This window comes from Lithobates pipiens, unplaced genomic scaffold (genome assembly GCF_037356315.1).
Source record: "Lithobates pipiens isolate NorthernLeopardFrog02 unplaced genomic scaffold, aLitPip1_a1.2 Scaffold_16, whole genome shotgun sequence".
In the NCBI taxonomy this organism is placed as follows: Eukaryota; Metazoa; Chordata; class Amphibia; order Anura; family Ranidae; genus Lithobates; species Lithobates pipiens.
The window spans coordinates 515,166,639-515,188,542 of NW_027507748.1; the positions used below are offsets into that span (position 1 = coordinate 515,166,639).

A 21,904-nucleotide genomic window follows, 5' to 3' on the forward strand; every position below is an offset into this window, starting at 1 on the left:
TAATTACCATGAACTAATTAACAACTAGTCATTTACTGAAGTCCACTCTCTGCTGACGTCACTGCCATCAGTCGAGGCAGCGCGTCATCCCGACTTCCCAGGTCTGGATCCGCCAGCTGCCTTGATTGATGGCAGTCTCCGAGAGCCCCTGAGACAGCCACTTCCTACCCCTCCACAGCTCAGAGCTCCAATGAGCGTGGAAAAAGCAGAGAGGAGAGCTGATGACTGACAGTCAGCAGCTCTCCTACCGGGCATCTGTGAAAACCGAGCCATTGGTTCTCAGTGCAGAGATGCTGGGGGACAGCTATAGCATCGGTATGATGCTGCATCCACATAGATAAGTATGAATCAAAAAAAAATCTCTTTTCATGTGACCAATAAACTGTACAACTCAGCTGAACAAACTGAATCTTTTAGGTGGAGGGAAGTAAAACAAAAAAAACAAAAATAATATGGTTGCAAAAGTGTGCAAAACCCTTAAACTAATACTTTGTAGTAGCACCTTTTAATTTTATTACAGCACTCATTCTTTTTGGGTAGGAGTCTTAGCATGGAACATCATGACTTGGCAATATTTGCTCACTCTTCTTTGCAAAAACACTCCAAATCTGTCAGATTGTGAGGACATCAGATCACCCCACAGGTTTTCAATTGGATTCAGGTCTGGGCTTTGGTTAGGCCATTCCAAAACTTTGATCTTCTTCTGCTGAAGCCATTTCTTTGTTGATTTGGATGGATGCTTTGGGTCATTGTCATGCTGAAAGATGAAGTTTCTCTTCATATTTATCTTTCTAGCAGAAGCCAGAAGGTTTTGTGCCAATATTGACTGGTATGTGGAATTGTTCATAATTCCCCCTAACTTGACTAAGGCCCCTGTTCCAGCTGAAGAAAAACAGCCCCAAAGCATGATGCTGCCGCTACCATGCTTCACTGTGGGTATGGTATGCTTTTGGTGATGTGCAGTGTTTTTGCACCAAACATATCTTTTGGAATTATGGCCAAAAAGTTCAACCTTGGTTTCATCAGACTAGAACACATTTTCTCACGTGCTTTTGGTAGACTTCAGATTTGTTTTTGCAAGATTTAGCTGGGCTTGGATGTTTTTCTTCGTAAGAAAAGGTTTCTGTCTTGCCACTCTACCCCATAGCCCCGACATATGAAGAACACGGGAGATTGTTGTCACATGTACCACACAGCCAGTACTGTACCATATATTCCTGCAGCTCCTTTAATGTCGCTGTAGGCATCATGGCAGCCTTCCCTACCAGTTTTCTTTTTGTTTTTTTCATACATTTTGGAGAGATGTTTAGTTCTTTGTAATGTCACTAGCGTGCCATATTTTCTCCAATTGATGACAATTGTCTTCACTGTGTTCCATGGTATATCTAATGCCGCATACACACGATCGGAAATTCGCCCAGCAAAAGACCAATGAGAGCTTTTGGTTGGAAAATGCAATCATGTGTATGCTCCATCGGACTTTTGCTGGCCGAATCTCGGTCAGCAAAAGATTGAGAGCATGTTCTCAATTTTTTGGTCGGAGAAAGTTCCTATTTGACAATCCGTTCGTGTGTATGCAATTCCGACATGCAAAAACTCACGTATGCTCAGATTCAACTACGAGACGGAAGCTATTGGCTACTGGCTATTGAACTTCATTTTTCTAGTCCTGTCGTACATGTTGTATGTGACAGCATTCTTGACAGTCGGAATTTGGTGTGACCGTGTGTACGCAAGACAGCATGAGCAAAATCCCATCGGAATTCCGTTGGGAAAACCATCAGAGCTTTTTCCGACCAAAATTTCCGATCCTGTGTATGCGGCATAATGCCTTGGATATTCTTTTGTACCCTTCTCCTTACTGATACCTTTTAACAATGAGATCCCTGCCACCATAAGCAGAATGTCACTTGCCACTGTCACCCAGATGCAGCATGTTACTTGAGATGGTCACTGCGGACCATAGCTTTTGCTGTAGGATGCATCTAAGAAAATGTCAGGAAAGACTTACTAGAACAGATGAACTTTATTTGGGGTTAATCAGAGACACTTTAAATGATGACTCCTATTTAACATACGTTTGAATGTGATTGCTTAATTCTGAACACAGATACATCCCCAGTTATAAGAGGGTGTGCAGACTTAAGCAACCACATAATTTTAGTTTTTTAGTTTTACTTCCCCCGCTAAAAGATTTGAGTTTGTTTTTCAATTGGGTTGTACAGTTTATAGGTCACATTAAAGGTGAGAAAAAGAGAAAAGTTCTGAAATGATTTAGCTTTGTCTCACTTTTTTATATCACAGAACCTTGACATTTTAAAGAGGGGTTTGTAGACTTTTTATATGCACTATACTTATTTATTTATTTTTCCTGTATACACACACGAAAAGTTCTTCTCAGCTCCACATGCACTGTTTCAATGTATAAGAAATAAGCACAGGGAATTGCAATATACATGTTATGCCGTGTACACACGGGCGGACTTTTAAACAGCAAAGGTCCGACAGAACGAATCCGTCTGACAATTTGATTGTGTGTGGGCCTTTGCTGTCGAAAAATCAGACGGACTTTAGATTTAGAACATGTTTCAAATTTTTACGACGGACTCGAGTCCGGTTGAAAAATCCATTCGTCATTATGCTAGTCCGAGGGAAGAAAACTGATGCTGGGGCAGCTATTGGCTACTGGCTATGAACTTCCTTATTCTAGGCTGGTTGTATGTCATTACGGACAAATCTGTCAGACTTTGGTGTGATTGTGTGTGCCCAAGTCCATTCGTTCGGAAAGTCCGCTGAAAGTCAGTCGGAAAGACTCGGACCTAGTCTGCCGGAAGGTCCGGTCGTGTGTTCGCGGCATTATACATGTTATGCGTGCCTAGCGATGAGAAGCAGGATAGCAACCAATTTATTTTAACGTCTTTCAAGAAAAAATTGTGGAGGTAACAGTATCTGGTTATTACGAGCCTCAACCCAACAACCTAACATTTACTTACACAAAATGTTATAAATCAAGTTATGTAGTGTTAATATACATCATTTCATAAAGTATTAAGATTTTGATGCAGGTTGATTTCATTTCCCTGTTATTCAAATGTTTGCACACTGAGTTTAAAGTGGAGCTCCACCCATAAGGGGAAGCTTCGCTTGTCTGCCTCCTCAACAAACTCTGCTGCCACATGTTGCACCTTTCTGGGGGGAGCAGGTACCTGGATTTGCTCCCACTTCAAGGTGAGTTCAGAGTGGTGAATGCAGATGTGAGTTTACCCCCCTCCCCCTTCCCCTGGGCCATTCAGAGTGTGCAACGTGCATCGCTTTCTCTTAGTCGAGATGGCAGCACCCAAGAACTAATTGAAAAATCGGCTTAGTGAAGACATTGCTGGATTCGTGGAGAGGTAAGTTTCCTAATATTAAAAGTCAGCAGCTACAGTATCTTAGCTGCTGACTTTAATTTTATTTTTATTTTTTTCTGAAGGAGCCTGGAACTCCGCATTAACTACACACACATTATATATTGAGAGAAAGAGCATGACAAAATAGTGCTAGTGCATGCATCAAATTAACCCAAGTTAATTTCTTTCTTTCTCTTCATTCTAATACATTGATATATACAGTAGTTTTCAAATTATGTTTTACAATTTCATGGTTTTACATACAAGTAGGCATTTTGCTATTGTGAGTGGTGCCTTCATACCCTTTAAAGCATTAAGCCATTTCCATGGATCCATCCATTGTGGCTTAGAAAATGTCTTTATTCTACATACTGTACGTTAGCCAACAGACTAAATTAAGACAAATATAGGTAAAATGAATGTTATGCCACTTAATTATCTTTTGTGTGTATATTAAAATCATATGAAAACACAACATAATAGGAATCTGTGTGTATGCCTTACATTTGAAGTTGCATTACTACTGTTTTATCTATGTAAACTTATTGTAAAATGTTAAATAAAAACTCAACAAAAAAATAAATCTAAATCCATGCACACAACATTTAGAAAGCAAGAATTGTTTTCTTCCTGTAAAGGGCTTTGGTGCTTATTACTAGGAAATCTATCCAGGTTACACCTCTATATCATCCAGGCCACAGTAATGCTTGAGTAAATAGGTAAACAGTATTCTAGGGAAATAATAGATGCACGTTTCCAAAAGGATACTCATTCTTTGCCTGAGGAGTCAATTTAGTAGTACAGCCAACAACAAGAGCTCAAAATGATTTGTGTTAACCTCACCCTCTGTAGCTCCCATTTCTCAATGAGCGGTTCCACTTCACCTCCAAGCACGACAGTATTGGTGTCATCCAGGAGCAAGCATCCATTTTTCACTTCAACAGTTCCTAATAGCTTTATTTTGGTGCCAGGTGGAGTGTTCAGGCTAAGAGGGAGAAATATTTGTTGAATAATACAATTAAATGTTAAATTTTCATAGATTCTTCCAAGAAATACAATAATCAATTGTAATTCATTTTTAGAAGCATAAACACAAACAGAACAGGGAGGCTGCTTATGAAAGCTAAGGTATCCAGCCCTCTGCATTTTGCAATTAAAAACCTGTCACGATTTAGTTTTTTTTGCTGCAATGTACCTGGAAAAGCATTGGAAGCAATTACAAGGTCAGTGAAACTATGAGAGAAAAACATATGGTATAACCCACAATGCATACACGTTTCCTACCAAGCGGAAAGCTGGAAAAACTATTTTTCTATGTCTAGTAATGCTAGGCTTTCTCAGACACAAAATGTATTATAACACAGCTTCAAAAGGTAGATATGAATTTATAGACACTACAAAATACTGTATGAGTTGCAAAACAAAACGAATTCACATGGATGTCTAGGATGCCGATTTATAAGGAATTAATATAGAAATAATGCCTTATTTGTATCGTCCTTTCATTTACACAATGCCCCTTGGATTTCACACTATTTTGAACATTTTATTAGCACGCTAACAAAACCTGTGCTATGTATAAAAGACATATCAATGAGCCAGTGGACAGTAGGGCATGGCAAAGTGGAGTAGAGAATATGGTAAAGGGTCAAAGCACAGTAAACACAAGCTGTATTGGAAATGAACAAGCAACAGGGAGCCAGGCAATAGTAATGAAGAACTGTCAGGGGAAACAACGGGAACACAGAGAGGGGCTGTTGGTCCAGAGTACAATAAGGCAGGGTTCCAGCAGTAAAAAACAAACAGGACAGGTTACCAGAGGGACCAGAGTGTTGTAAGCAATGGGAGAAAAAAGTTAGGAAAGGTTATCGTGAGTGCAGAGGTAACACAGTAGGAAACTAGAGAACAGTAAAGAAAGGGTGCCAAAGCACAGGAGGGAAGGTAGCCAAAAGCTGGAAAAAAATAAGACCCCTTTCACACTGAGGCGCTTTACAGGCATTATAGCACTAAAAATATCCCCTATAAAGCACCTCTCCTGTCACTCCACTGTGAAAGCCCAAGGGCTTGCACACTAGAGAGGAACAATGGCAGGACTTAAAAAAAGTCCTGAAAGCAGGTTCTTTGAGTCGCTTTAGGAGCAGTGTATACACCGCTCCTAAAGCACCCCTGCCCACTGAAATCAATTAACCGTTTTTTTGGCCGCTAGTGGAGGTTAAAAGCGCCCCACTAACCGCTGAAAAGCGCTGCTAAAAATAGTGACACTCTACCGTTGACGCCCCCAAAGCCCCAGTGTGAAAGGGCTCTTAGGATGGGGAGCCAGAAAGGAAAAGAGACGTTAGAATGGATTTGAAGGACAGTAAGAAAGGGGTGTGAAAAAAGGAAAGCAGGGAATACAGGGGAGGGCAGGGGTAGAGTAAAGTAGGTGTCTGAAGTTAGATGAAAAACTCAACGGGGAGGTGAGAAAACAGTAAGGGGAGGCAGGCAGACTATGCAGGTATGGAACAAGGGGTGCTAAGGGGAAACAGACAACACAACGTGGGGCCAGAGGTCAGAACAATGAAGAGAGGTCAGAGAAGAAAAAAAAAAAAAAAAAAGAAAGAGTACAGTAGGAGGCTGAAGCATTAAAAAGGTTTGTCAGAATCCCACCCTCATACATGTATAGTCATGTAGTTAGGGAGCACATTCAAGAATAATGATGAAGGTGCTAAATTCTACAAACTGAAAGCGGAACATGAGGATATACAGTAAGTGAACTGCTAATACTATGCCAGAAACATTACAAAATGTATTTACATCAGAAGTTACACTGATTTTACCATAATCAGTTTTATGTAAACTACTAAAGCCAGATTCAGCAGACATTTCATTATGCAACAGAGAAGAATTGTATACTCTTTTAAACTTGTACAGTGTATGCTTTCTGAGGACTATATAGTGCTATCCTCTTGATGTTTGGCAAATATTTTCAAAGCTTTTTAGGGTCATACAAAACCCAAGAATGCTGTCAACTATATGGATCCAATTAGCAGGGCAGCCATATGCCCAAGACAAATGGCACAATAAGAGTATCAGGCAGGTTGTGTGAACTCAGTATTTGTAAAAACGTGTCTGTCTCAAGGATATTGAATTAAAAGTCGCTAGGAGCTTTTAACATTATGCAGGCTTTAGAGGAGAATGATTTCAATCTAAAGATTACAATAAATTGCCAGCAAGAGCAGAGCATGTTCCTTCACTAAAATCCAGGTGAGACAGGATGGGACTCTGGGATCAACTCCATTTTGGAAGTCTACTTCAGGCAACACAGTTATTCATTCTGTAAGTTCATACCCTACCTGCTTGGTGAATGGCATACCATATAGCCAATATCCGAGAGTCTGACAAAACTGTACAGAGGAATTTGAGGACCATGACTTTAAAAGTCTAAGGAATGTTTTTGGAAAGCGGTTAGAGTAATGCAACTTTGAAAAAAGCATATCCCAAGGCCAAAGAGCTGACCCTATTTTCTAGAAGAAGCCCAAGGCATAGTCAGAGACTAAATAACATATACAGTATAAGGAGACCTCTGCACTTAGGAATAAAAACAAAGAAAGCTGCTGGCGCTAAGATTTGTAATACCAAATTTGCTCCAAATGTACAAATAATTTTGGGTTGTGCCCCCAAAAGAAATAGAGGAGAAAAATTCCAATGGGGACACTAGTTCAAGGAATTTCCTTGATTTACAGGGATTTCCTCTCACTTCCTGTTTGGCTATGGGACAGGAAGTGAAGGGAAATTTTCCCAATGGGGCACATCGAGTGAAAAAAAAAACGGACAGGGGTTATAACCCTGCCTTAATCTATCCTACATTAAAAAAAAAAAGTTTTGCCTATAGTTCTACTTTAAGATTAAAAAATGCACAAAGATAAGAACCATATTAAGAATAAAGATATCAATCCCAAAAAATATTTGTGTACCTTTAAATATCAGCAACCATTAGGATGCCCACAATCCAATGATGATAAATTCATAGGTAAACAATAATACTAAAGGCATTAACAACAAAAATATATATAAAAAAAAATTCATACAAAAATGAATGGAGAACTAAAATCAAAGAGGAAAAGGAATGTAAATTGTATGTCATAACCAACTATTGTTAATAAGCAATTGGCATTCCAGTCAAAATTTAGACCATCTGGTTTAAAGGTCTTCAAATTGTAAATTCAATCAGGTCTACATTTATCGATAGCCATAATTCCTCATGACCGAAGTTGAACTTTAAATATAATGTTTAATGTTTAACTGGTGGACCTCAGTTAGGATAATAAGCCAACGAAGGCTGCAAAAAAAAAAAAAAAAGAAAGCAAAGGAGGATCTAAGTGGAAAAATCTCTTCAGCATCAGCTAAACACATAGTTGATGTTCGTATACCCAAATCATATTATTTTTTAGAGATTAACGCTAGAGAAAAATTCTAAAAGTTTGTATTTTTGTCCATCCAGTCATGGGATTTAAAAAGCTCTGCTACACAATTCTACCTAGCAGAAGAGGTATCTGATCTAAATAGTTAATTTATGACAGTGTTGTTTTTAAAGTGATACTAAAGTCTTGTTTATTTTTCCTTTAAAAAGAGTATTTCAGCTATATGTATAATAGTGTAGTTGCATCTACTAACCATGTAGAACCTGATAATATTAATTCCAAAAAGTAGCCTATTACCCATTATAACTTACAATCTAATATTTGTTTATCTTCATTTCTATGTATGTGGAAATGTATGTGTGAAGCTTTGGAAGCATGTATATGTACACATATGCACATACAGTGGTGTGAAAAAGTGTTTGCCCCCTTCCTCATTTCCTGTTCCTTTGCATGTTTGTCACACTTAAGTGTTTCGGAACATCAAAGCAATTTAGACAATAGTCAAGGACAACACAAGTAAACACAAAATGCAATTTGTAAATGAAGGTGTTTATTATTAAAGGTGAAAAAAAATCCAAACCATCATGGCCCTGTGTGAAAAAGTGATTGCCCCCTAAACCTAATAACTGGTTGGGCCACCCTTAGCAGCAACAACTGCAACCAAGCATTTGCGATAACGTGCAATGAGGCTTTTACAGCGTCCTGGAGGAATTTTGGCCCACTCATCTTTGCAGAATTGTCCTAATTCAGTTACATTAGAGGGTTTTCGAGCATGAACGGCCTTTTTAAGGTCATACCACAACATCTCAATAGGATTCAGGTCAGGACTTTGGCTAGGCCACTCCAAAGTCTTCATTTTGTTTTTCTTCAGCCATTCAGTGGTGGACTTGCTGGTGTGTTTAGGATCATTGTCCTGCTGCAGAACCCAAGTTCGTTTCAGCTTGAGTACACGAACAGATGGTCGGACATTCTCCTTCAGGATCTCTTGGTAGACAGCAGAATTCATAGTTCCTTTTATCACGGCAAGTCTTCCAGGTCCTGAAGCAGCAAAACAGCCCCAGACCATCGCACTACCACCACCATATTTTACTGTTGGTATAATGTTCTTTTTATGAAATGCAGTGTTCCTTCTACGCCAGATATACTTGGACACACACCTTCCAAAGAGTTCCACTTTTGTCTCATCGGTCCACAGAATGTTGTCCCAAAAGTCTTGGGGATCATCAAGATGTGTTGTGGAGAAATTGAGACGAGCTTTGATGTTCTTTTTGCTCAGCAGTGGTTTTCTCCTTGGAACTCTGCCATGCAGGCCATTTTTGCCCAGTCTTTTCCTGATGGTGGAGGCATGAACGCTGACCTTAACTGAGGCAAGTGAGGCCTGCAGTTCCTTGGACGTTGTTGTGGGGTCTTTTGTGACCTCTTGGATGAGTTGTCGCTGCGCTCTTGGGGTAATTTTGGGCGGCCGGCCACTCCTGGGAAGGTTCACCACTGTTCCATGTCTTCGCCATTTGTGGATAATGGCTCTCACTGTGGTTCGTTGGATTCCCAAAGCTTTGGAAATGGCTTTATAACCCTTTCCAGACTGATAGATCTCAATTACTTTCTTTCTCAATTGTTCCTGAATTTCTTTGGGTCTCGGCATGATGTGTAGCTTTTAAGGATCTTCTGGTGGACCTTATTGTGTCAAGCAGCTCCTATTTAAGTGATGCCTTGATTGTGAACAGGTGTGGCAATAATCAGGCCTGGGTGTGGCTAGAGAAATTGAACTCAGGTGTGGACAACCACAGTTATAGTATGTTTTAACAAGGGGGGCAATCACTTTTTCACACAGGGCCATGATGGTTTGGATTTTTTTTCACCTTTAATAATAAACACCTTAATTTACAAATTGCATTTTGTGTTTACTTGTGTTGTCCTTGACTATTGTTTAAATTGGTTTGATGTTCCGAAACACTTAAGTGTGACAAACATGCAAAGGAACAGGAAATGAGGAAGGGGGCAAACACTTTTTCACACCACTGTATATGTTATCCATGATGTTCTATGATTGTTAGACTCATGATTTTATCAATCACGATTGTACTGTATTTACATTGTATTATGTTTTGTTGTAGCCCTGATGAAGGAAGTGTCCCTTTGACCCCAGGGATGTCCAAACTTTTTTCAAAGAGGGCCGACCTGAAGTGGACATTAGTGAGGGCCGACCATTTTGCCTTATATTCATGAATGCAGACTCACCAGTGCCATCAGTGCCGTCTGATCCATGCCCACCTGCAGCCTCGGAGGGGACAGGGAGGGGGGCGGGATGAGCGCCAACAGATTACATACAGAAGAAACTCTTGTTTTATAGGCGGCCTCTTAATACAAAGTCCCACTTCCACTGATGGACAGAACCGTTGTCCAATGGCAGCGCAGGAGACTGGACTTCCTATGCTGCATAAACGAGAAATACTCCTGTATGTACGGCACTCATTCCACCCCCTTCCTGTCCCTTCCGAGGCAGCCAGAGCATATATATATATATATATATATATATGTTTTGTGGCCCCGGCACTCGGAGGTTCGTTGGGGGCCACAAAAGATATATATATCCAAATTACCAGGCGGGCAATTCTAAACTGGAACGCAGGCCACAACTGGCCCACGGGCCGGACTTTGGACATGCCTGCCTTATGCACATTGGTTGCTTTTAGTACAATACTAATGAATGAATTTGGACTCTTATCTTTTCATCTGCCTTTCCTTATTTTTATACATGTTTTCTTTTAGTAAACTGCTGGGGCAGTCACTGGAGAGAAGCCTTGTCCTTTGTGAGGAGCAAAACCTGAGCCAGTGAGTTCCATAAAAGTTTTTTGTCCTCTTGCTAATTTGTATGAACTTGCATCAAAGTCCCAGTGCCTCTTGGATGCTTTTTCCATCACTGCTTATAGAGCGACTGCGAAGCATCTCTTGGTTCATTGTTGGCACGTTTGCCATTTCAATTTGTATTTTCATTCTCTGCACAACCGCCATCTTGTGCCACTCTGCAATAGCAGGTTCTAATTCTGATTTTGTAACAATATTAGTAGCAGTACTAGTAGAATAACAATTTAGTAGAATTAAAGTTGTTTTGTTTACAACCAACGTTCATCTACAGAATGAGGAACAGAGCAGCGCCAGTCTACGTGTAGCAGCGATCATACAAGCTTAAATAAAAAGTGATACACTCAGATTCCTGACTAAAAAGCATGCATACTCCAAAAGCGTGCATGGATTCAGCTTCTTCTTTTTTTCGGACGATGACCAAACGACCTGCAGCTGTACTCACGAATCAGGAATACATCCAGCAAGGCTGATATTACTGATGTGTCTTTATTATTTTCATTTAAGTGAGTGTATTACATTTTATTACAGCTCATTTTATCACTGCTACACTTAGATTGGCGTTGCTCTGTTCCTCTCTCTCCATGTATACACAGAGTCATCTTCTGCTGTACAAGTGGGCTGCCTACTAAGTTATTGCCGCGGGGACACCCTCTCTCTGGGTGCACCCCAGGATCAATGGACTAGATTATTTAATAAGGACTCTTTTCATTACTCCCCTGGTTAAGTGTTCCCATAATCATTATGCGACATGTGTCATTTTTTTACCCTTAGGTGTACCCTTGCCCTAACATGCTCCAAATATCCCCTTCCTAAGTTCATCTTTAAGAGCATGTTACACCCACGTTTAGGGCGTAATATGTACTGTGCTCCTATGAAGTAACCTCCTCCTGCCAGCGCTCCCTACTTTGTGAAAGTAAGCTAGGGATCTTCTCCTTGCACCCACTGTCTAAATTTGAAAACAGCATAGCTCTGCGGGACTTCGTCCACATGCCCACAACATTCATTCACAGTTTCCTGTGAATGAATTAGACTACAGGTACCATCAGCTATTGCAGCTGACGGCCTGAAATTCTAAATGAACTGTGAGGACACTGGTGATCTTCCAGCAATTCAGTAACTGCCTGCCATAATGGAGGTACAGGTAGACAGCTTACTGAGAGTCTGCAAGAACCAGGCATTGCACCCGCAATCAGCACTGGTAATCGGCTGTGTCCAGTGGACACAGTGGGTCACAGATCCTGGCGCTGCGTAGTCTAGAGAGTGCTGACACATAGGTCATGAATGTGGACTTCTCTGGCTGTTTAATTAACCACTGCCCGTCCGGCCATTGTACATAAACAGGTGACCCAGTTTCAAGTCTAGCTGCACATCTGCCCAGAGGGAAAACAGCCGATTTCCACATAGAAAATTGTAGCAGGGAACCCCAAACCCGCGCTTTCCACAGCGTTAGCGATGTCAGGCCGATCCAAGATGGCCGCCGTTACCTCACAACACACAGCCTGCAATGAGGATTCCATAGCGGACCAGGACCACACAGCTAAGCACCTCTCCAACTTCAAACGGCACAGTGAGTGAAACTCAACCCGGAGCCCCATCCCCAGCATCCACTGACCCCCTCCTGAGACATATTGGGGGGGAAAGTAACCCCTCCACACAGCATATGTTACCTATCAGCTTTGCTCCATGGGACATAGTTCCTAGAGATTCGCCTTCTCCTCCCACTGACTTTGCATCCATGATGAACGCATTCTCTCAAATGTTGTCTAGAGGTTTATCTCAAACTGCTACACAGATCACAGCTTCCATCCATGCTGATCTGCAACAATTAGGAACCAGGATTGATGCAATAGAGCTACAATCGGATCAGTCATGTCTACGTATTAACCAAAATACAGCCAGGATACAAGAACTTCAGGATCATTTAGAAACAGCCACAGCTAAAATTGACGACCTCGAAAATAGGTCGAGGAGATATAATTTCCGTGTCAGAGGCATTCCTGAATCTATCAAGGACACTCATCTCGCTATCCAAGATCTCATCAAAAGTTTAATTCCCACAATTTCACAGGATCATCTAGAATTAGACAGGGCTCACAGGGCTCTGCAACCTCTTCGCTCAGATGGACTTCCTAGAGACATTATAGTGAAACCTCACTACTACTCAGTGAAAGAAGAGATAATGAGAGTTTCCAGAACCTCAGATTCTCTGACATTTCAGGATCATTCCATACAAATTTTTACCGATTTGTCACCATACACAGTCCAAAAATGACGAGCACTTAAACCACTACTTCAAGTTCTGACGAGCAGAGAAATCCCTTAAAGGTGGGCCTTTCCTCTCCGCCTGAATTTCTCATATAATAATAAACCATACCACTTCTCGACGTTCAAAGATGGAGAACGACTTCTGCTTCAATTGGGATTGATCAACCAGGAACACCCACAGACTTCTACACCGAAAGGAACCTCTTCGTCCAAACTCCCCTCACCGACCAGCCACTTGACGCAAATATGGCAGAAACAGATGCCCAAGAGATCGAGGGAATCTCCACCAACCTGAATATATACCTAATCTGTCCAATTTTTGTTGAAAAATTGACTTCCTTAAGGTTTGTCCTCAGGGCCGAACCTTTACCTGGGCCGGGTTGACCATAGGTCCTGTTTTTCCTGGTAACTTCTCCAGGTGTTTTCCCACAGAAGACATTATTTTTTCACTTTTTTTTTTTTTGCTTCTAATGTGGAAAATGTAATAATATTTTTCCTTTTTGACATATACTTTTACTGTATTGCCTGTATTAGCCTCCTCTTCCTCTATAATTTTATCATTTATTTCTCTCTCCAACTGACCTTTTGGCTTTATATTTGATGTTTTTTTTTTCTTATAATGGCTCTTTTTGCCATTAAGTCTTGGTCACCCATTTCGTAGAGTAAGAGGGGGGCAGTTGCTCATTATTTATATATCCCCTATGTTTATTTTAGTCTGGGCTCAGATTATTTGTTTTAGTGCCTATGAGATAATCAACCTCTGCGGCGGGGTTGTCCAGGGTGGGTACAATGCACCCCCCTTTTTACTTCGATAGGAGAACTTACTCTCCTACCGGGGTTCATTTACAGCGTCCCTTTTGGGCCGCTTTGGGATTTTTTCCCTTTCTATTTTATTTATTGTATACATTACTAATTTTTTTGTCTTGAATTGTTATTTTATATAATGCATATTCTGATGTACTTCTATTTTATTTCCTCTTTTTCTAACTCTATTCTCTCCTTACCTTCTTCTTTCTCCCTTCCATCCTCCCTTTCTTACCCTTCCCAGTCTAACCACATCCTCCTTCCCATCTCCCTTGTACAGGATCAGGGCCTGGTTGGATTCTCCTAGTTTTTTTCTCACAAGCATTTCTTCAGAAGAACAGGTGTCATCTCCTATCTGCCAGGGATCACTACAAAGACAGGTACTCCTTTTGCACATAGCATGAATTTTTCCATGCTCTTCCTATGACCTCTACCTCACCAGTACAATCTAATCTCCGTATAATGTCCAATAATGTTCAAGGCCTTAATTCCCCAGTGAAAAGGCGTAAAATCATGCAACAATTTCATGCCCACAAAGCTGATGTTATCATGATGCAGGAGACACACTTCCCCATTTCTTATAACCCCATTTTCCTACACAAAAACTTTTCTCAATTTTATCTGGATAATGCTTCAAATAAAACAAGAGGGGTTGCGATTTGCTTTGCCAATAAAATTCATTTTCAACATTCCAAAACGATTAGAGACCCAGAAGGCCGTTACATCCTGGTCTCTGGGACAATTAATACAGTAACATACACGTTCGTTTCCTACTATGCTCCAAACTCCCGCCAGGACCATTTTTTTGAAAAGACTCTCATGACGCTGAAATCCCATCTGAAGGGAATTATTATCCTGGCGGGAGATTCGAACATCCCATTTGACCTTTCCTCAGACAGATCTAACCCTACGAAACCAATGCCCAAAAGACCTCCTAAATGCAGTCTTAGGATTGCACATTCCATCCAATCAGCAGGCCTGATAGACATATGGAGAGAAATGAATCCCCGATCCAAAGACTACACTCACTTTTCTATCCCTCATAATACATTAACCAGAATAGACCATATCTTTATTCCTCCACAATTCATCTCTTTGGTTGAATCCTCAAAAATGTATGATTGCTCTCTCTCTGACCATTGCATCGTTTTATTAATTATTCGAGGGGGAGGAGGAGATAAACGACCGTTCCAATGGCGGCTTAATGAGTCTCTACTAAACAATCAAGCGGTATTAGAATCAGCCCTTTCGGACTACTTTACAGACAATAATACAGATTCAATTTCGCCAGGCTCCCTGTGGGCGGCACACAAGGCGATCATGTGGGGTAAAATAATTCAACTCTCAGCCCGTCTCAAAAAGGAACACTCCGCAGAGCTTATACGACTCAAAGAGGAATTCCGAACACTTAGCAAAAGTCACAAACGACATCCTACCCCAGATAGCCTGGCTGAACTTGATAGAGCACGCATTGCACTTAATCTTTTGCTCACCACCTCTGCGGAAAAACATCTGCGATGGACAGGAGCTCGCTTCTATTATCAAAAAGATAAAATAGGTGCCAAACTCGCGAGTAAATTGTGTTCTCGAACTCGCACCTTGGTCTTCCCCAAAATTAGACAATCTTCGGGTACCCTTACACAAAATCCGGTAGAAATATTGAAATCATTTCATGATTTTTATAAAAACCTCTACACTGAGACAAATCATACACATTCCAAAGCTAGGAATCAGTTCCTGGATCACCTCGATCTACCATACATACATCAAACTCATAAAGATCTAATGGATGAATCCTTCTCCCCTGCCGAAATACTTGACGTCATAAAAGCCCTTAAATCAGAATCAGCACCAGGCCCCGACGGTTTCCCAGTTAGATATTATAAGACTTTTGGATCAAAATTAGCTCCCTACATGGCCCGGTTCTTTAATTCTCTCTGGGATGGAGCCCCCCTCCCGAATAATTCTAATACTGCATTCATCTCTGTTATTCTGAAACCTGGTAAAGATACTAGTGAAGTGGGAAATTACAGACCCATTTCGCTGATCAATAATGATCATAAAATTAAGACTAAGATATTAGCCAACAGAATGTCCAGTTTTATATCTAACTATATCCATAAGGATCAGGTGGGCTTCATCCCGGGGAGACAGGGAACGGATCAGGTGAGAAGGGCAATTGACTTAATATCACTCTTGAAATCGCAATGGGACGGGGGCCCGGCACAAGAAGGCCTACTGCTGTCTTTGGACTTGCAGAAGGCATTTGATACTGTTTCATGGCCATATCTGTTTGAAATTCTCACCAGATGGGGTTTCGGAGCAAATTTTTTGAACATTATACAATCCCTATATTCAACCCCCTCTGCTCAAGTACGTCTATTAGGCCATCTCTCTCAACCATTAGATATCTGTGGAGGTACTAGACAGGGTTGTCCCTTGTCACCGTTAATCTTTACTATAGCTATAGAAACTCTAGCCATCGCCATTAGAGCAGATATAAATATTAAAGGTGTTCACTGTGGTTTAGAAGAGCATAAATGTGCTCTCTTTGCTGATGATATGCTTATATTTCTGACCTCGCCCCCTAATCTCCACCCCCAACTTACTTCATCTTCTTCGGGACTTTGGAACTATTTCAGGTCTCCAAGTTAATACCTCAAAGTCAGTTGCTCTCAATATTTCAGTTCCCTCATTAACTATCTCCCGACTTATGCCCTTTTTTCCCTTCTCCTGGGCTTCAGATAGGATTCCCTATTTGGGTATTTCTCTCACCAAATGTGTCCGTACCTTATACAATGCTAATTATCCACCCGCCTTCAGATCTTTAGAAGCAGATCTTACTAAATGGTCTAAAGAAGGATTGTCTTGGCTGGGCAGGCTCAATGCAGTTAAGATGAACTTATTTCCTCGAATTTTGTATTTATTTAGAGCCCTCCCCATACCTATTAAAAAGTCGACCCTCAATAAATTCCAATCAAAAGTGGTTGGATTTGTCTGGGGAAAACAGGGACATAGACTAGCGCGTGACATCCTGTTCCGCCGGACAAACCAAGATGGCTTAGGTCTTCCTAACCTCTTTTTATATTATCAAGCAGCACAACTAGCACAATTTTCAGCAATATATTCTAAAACCAATAGTCCAGATTGGGTTTCTATTGAGAACCAGGCAGTACCTGACTACACATTAGATCATCTACTATGGAGACCAACAAAGCAAAGACCTACCATATTGTCTCCCACGCTTTCTCAATCCATAGCACTATGTGATAGACTATACAAAAACGAACACCTGACTTCCCCACTGAAACCTCTCGTTCATTTATTTCATAATCCTGATTTTCCTCCTGGTCTGAACATCCAAGATTTTCAATGGTGGTTGAACAAGGGCCTTTTCAGAATTGGAGATTTCATTACACCAAATGGACCCATTTCAATGGGCCACTGCTACTCCAAACTAGAGATGCCCGATTCAGAACAATTGAGACTCTCTCAGATTAAACGTTTTATACAATCTCTTGAACTTGATAAATCAAATAGTTACAAGGTTACGATTTACGAGCAATGGTGCTTAAAACAAGGCCTCCGCAAAGGAGTATTTCCCTCATCTACTCATCCCTGGCAGATAGGAATGATAAATCGACATATGCTCGTTCTTGGGAAGAAGACTTGGACATCCAACTAGATACGGAAATGTGGTTTCAAGTTTTTAGACGATCATCTAAAGGTATTTTGAATATTTCCTTAATCGAAGCTAATGTCAAAATTCTAACGAAATGGTATTATGTTCCTGTGAGACTTTCAAAGATGTACCCAGAGATTTCACCGCTCTGTTTCAGAGGATGTGGTCATTTAGGTACTATGTTACATATATGGTGGACGTGTCCCCGCATACGAAACTTTTGGAATAACTTTATTCATCTAGTACGGAAGGTCACGAAAGCCCCAATTCCACTAGATCCTTCATATATCCTTCTGAACCGCAGGTTACACAATACCCCTAAACATACTCTACAACTAATCTTTTTTATGTACTTGGGAGCCAAGATTTCTTTAGCAAAAGCTTGGAAAACTTCTAGAGTTTCTCTCGGGGCTACCAGGCACAAAATCTCCTGGATTATGGTTCAGGAACAAATAGTAGCTAAATTACGGAATACCACACAACAATTTGAATTGACATGGGATCCATGGGCCCAACACATCAAAGTACAATTGTTTCCAGGACACCTTCTGTCTTAAATTTTACATGGATGGAGCCAGGACCCTGAATCCTGTACAACCCTCCCTTCCTTACTCACACTCTTCTCTCCTGAATACACTTTCTATTTTTCCTTTTTTTGCTTTTCTTTACGCAGGATTTCTCATATTTAGTTATTGATCCAATGTTACCTTATTCTACTGCATTAATCCTCAGTTAATCTTTGTGGTTCTGATCGGAGTTTATTAGTTCTAAAGAGGTTATTTGGTATAGACTTGGGAATTCTAAGGTTTGCCCGTTCGCTTCCCTCTGGGGAGCACAAATTCTGGGTGCTGTCCGGGGGTTTGAAGGGACGGAGGTGGGGGGTTCTTCGGCGGGAATTCCCCCGAGCTATCCCACTCCACAGTGTGAGCCCATTGGGGTGGAGTGGTGATCTCGGGGGTCTCCGTAGAAGTTGCCGCTACGTTTACGAATTAAATCTTCTACCCCCCACTCAAGCTTTAATTATCTCTCTCTCTCTCTCTCTCTCTCTCTCTATATATATATATATATATATATATTTTTTTTTTTATTTTTTTTTTCTTATTTATATATTATTAATATAAATTTCATATTTGTATTTTACGAAGTCTCTTAATGAATAGATAACAAACATACGGAGAGCAGACTGGACTATAGCGATTTCGTGAAGGTCTTATTTACTTATTCCTAGGCTGTTTGCCTTATAGAAGTTTTTATGGAAATTTATTTTTCATATAATACTTTTCGTTCATAATGGGTTATTATTGCTCTGGATCGAGCTCAACTTCTCCTCCTATACAACATTTATAGCTTTCCTTTTCAAGCCTTAAGAGACCACGTATATCCTTATTAAGACTTGGATAGCTTTTTGCTTTTTCTAGTTGGCTTTAGACCTTTGACAATGTTTTTTTTTTTTACTTAGAGGTTGAAAATCTAAAAGAAGTGCATCCTTACTTTCCAAGTCTTTCATGCCATATAATAGTCCCAGATATAATTGTATAAGATACCTTGTATAACTTGTCTTTTACTGATTGATGAATCCTGCCTTATTTAAACTTTATGTTTTTTCTGTTATGTTTTTGCTTTACACCTATTTTTTGATGATACATGATGTATTTATCAAAGATTTAAATTCAATAAAAATTATTGAAAGAGAAAATTGTAGCAGGTCCCTGCCAGGTGTGATCTGGTCATAATCCTACCTCCCTAAAACAAGGGGAAGGGGGTGATGGTAAAGAGTTTGGAACATGCAGACATGGGAGAATGGAGAAATGATCATTTCTAATTAATGTAATGGCTTGCATCACTCTTTGTTAATTCCTCCCATGGTGTTTAATCGTATAATATGATGTTTTCCTGCAGTGTGAAGCCTCCTTGCAAGAGTGGACTTCAGTTTTCAAGCTCACGCAAAATGTTAACTGGTCAAACAGCAATGTAGCATTTCCTGAAGTTCAATAAAAAACAGTATTTTTTTGTAATATTGCATATGAAAAAAGTGCCTCAAGATCTTGAATAATCTATTTTGCTTCCCATACTGGATGGCAGGTCTACTTTAAGGAAAAAAAAAAAAAAAACATTGACAGCTATTAAACAGGTACAAATATAAAGATAAAGTAACCATTCTTTTAACGCAGGCATATTAAATACTGGCTAAAAGCCTAGACCGTTTGATACAAAGCCATATCTGGGACAGACTTGTAGAGAAATTACATAAAGCGTATGTACTTTAAAAAAACTTGTCCTTGAAAACAACAATAGTATGCAGAATTCAATTCAGCATATTCATATTCACAAAGGTTTTAAAAACAACACATAGCTTGTAATCAGATACAAGAAACCAAAGTGGCTGAGGAAAACTGTTCATTACATGGTCATCAGAATGTTAATGCATGATTTGACCCAGCTAATGATATTTTCTTTACCAGTGATCATCACACAAATAGGCTCATGTTGCAAAAGCATGCATTGCCATTAACTGTAGATCAGTTAGTACATACAGATGCAAGGGAGCGCCAGAAAGGTTTGCATGGTGCAGTACATACCAATGCGTTATTTAAAGTCCTTGTGTGAAAGCTGTGTAAGCCCTCAAACCCATGACTTATATGGTATAGACATATAACTTCTTTCAAAGTTGGCGCTCAAGCACACACTGAATTCCATAATGCAATGCAGTCACTTCAAAATCTTATGAAAAAGGTGCATACTTTACATTACAGGTGGCAAGTCTGAACTTTAACTTGGGATAAATTAATATTTTCACTGGGGCTTCCAGGGAATGCAAAAGTAAGCAACAGCAGCTTGTGCCATTCATCAACCCATTACAAACCTTTAAAGCGGAAGTAAACCCATCTATAAAAGAGTTTCATTTCCGGGGCATGCCGGAAATGTAACACTCCCATTGGTTGTGCTCTCAATCAAACTGTTAAACCATCCAATGGCTGGTGTCAGGACTGATCACATGTGCAGCATCATGGTAGTTTTATATTAAACAGAGGCAAAGATGGCAGCTTCCTTGGCTGAAAACGATAGGGGGGTTTACTTACACTTTAAGTAAAATTCTGGCTCCAGTCTGATGAGGAAAACAATACAAAATTATTACCCAACAAACCGGAGATGTCTGCCATGGTCTATTATCACGTTGGGTAGACATGAATAGGCATATTTCACAAAAAGTGCAGGAAAAGAACACGATCTAGTATTTACAGTAGTGGGCAAAGGGTAGCAGGATGAATAAACCGGGGTATAATAATTCATACTTTACCTTTTTTTTTTCCTTCATCTTGAAGGAATACATGCACTAATTTATCACCATTTGAAGTATGTTCGTTCAGACTTAAAAAAAAAATTTATATTTTCAAATGTACTTTTAGAATTTGATCATAAACCTTAACAAGACTCACAGTTTTTACAAGTCTGTCAGAAATATGCTGAAGAAATATTGTAATACCCATCTAAAAAATGGGTGAACTCTGGCTTCTTGCAAATAAAAGGCTGGCATTGGCAGCCAGGCAGATTAAATAGGTTTTGCATATTTGGGATACATCATATTTCTATCCAAAAGATCTGATACATGCAATCTATAGTTAGTAAATCTATGTTGCCTCTAGCAGTTGGAAAGGTTCTATAAGATTGATGTTGCCAGAAAAATCTCAGCCATATACATAATCTATTATCCTCAAAGGGCATGGAGTCATTTCAATTACTACAATTTAATTATGATGCCCCAGAGTCAAAATACTTTTGGTGTCTCCATCTTAAACAATTTATTTCTGCTCTAGCTCAACTCTTCAAGGCAAAGACTTAATTTGTTCAGTAGAAAATCCTTACTTGGAAAATTTCCTCTGCAATTATAAAAGTAGTTTGTAGCACTCCAGATCTGATTCACAACATGTCTGATGCAAAATTAGATATGCTAGGCTAAGGCAACAACTGCTTAGTTAAGACAAATTCTAAAAGGTCTTCAGAAGTTGACTGGAAACAGAACAAATTATATTACCAAAACTTCCATACACACATCCGTGTAAAAGCAAGTGACGGGCTTTTACTTGTGTTAGAACATCTCTATCTAAGACTATGAGAATAAAAAAGCAGCTTGAAGTAGGTCAGCTGCAGGTCAAATGCACCTACAATTAATTCTAAATGATCTCAGAGACATTCTCAAACTCATGTCAAACGCACACTGCATTTAGGTTGGCCATATTGTACATTATACAATTTTCCTATAGATTTTATCAAAACCATATAATATGAGGTAAAGCCTAATCAACACTTTCAATTTGTATCCAATCAGGTAGTCCCTTGTATTACCAAGCTGAAGGATAAATCTAAAAGAGATTGTACTGAAATTGTGAAAGAAAGTATAATGTATGACCAGCTTTATGTCCAAAGCTAATCAATATGGACCCTAAATGAGATAAAATAAATTATAAATAAAATCAAACAGATCTACCACAATACATATT

At 39.8% G+C, this 21,904-nt stretch overlaps 1 protein-coding gene across 1 annotated transcript in view; it reads right to left on the minus strand.

The window, feature by feature from the left end:
- The window catches only part of TDRD3 (tudor domain containing 3), a 439,138-nt gene that overhangs the window by 184,908 nt on the left and 232,326 nt on the right, over positions 1-21,904 (minus strand). The window contains exon 5 of the mRNA XM_077483142.1: positions 4,233-4,374. Within this exon, the coding sequence (XP_077339268.1) occupies positions 4,233-4,374 (142 nt within the window). The remainder of the gene's footprint in view (positions 1-4,232; positions 4,375-21,904) is intronic.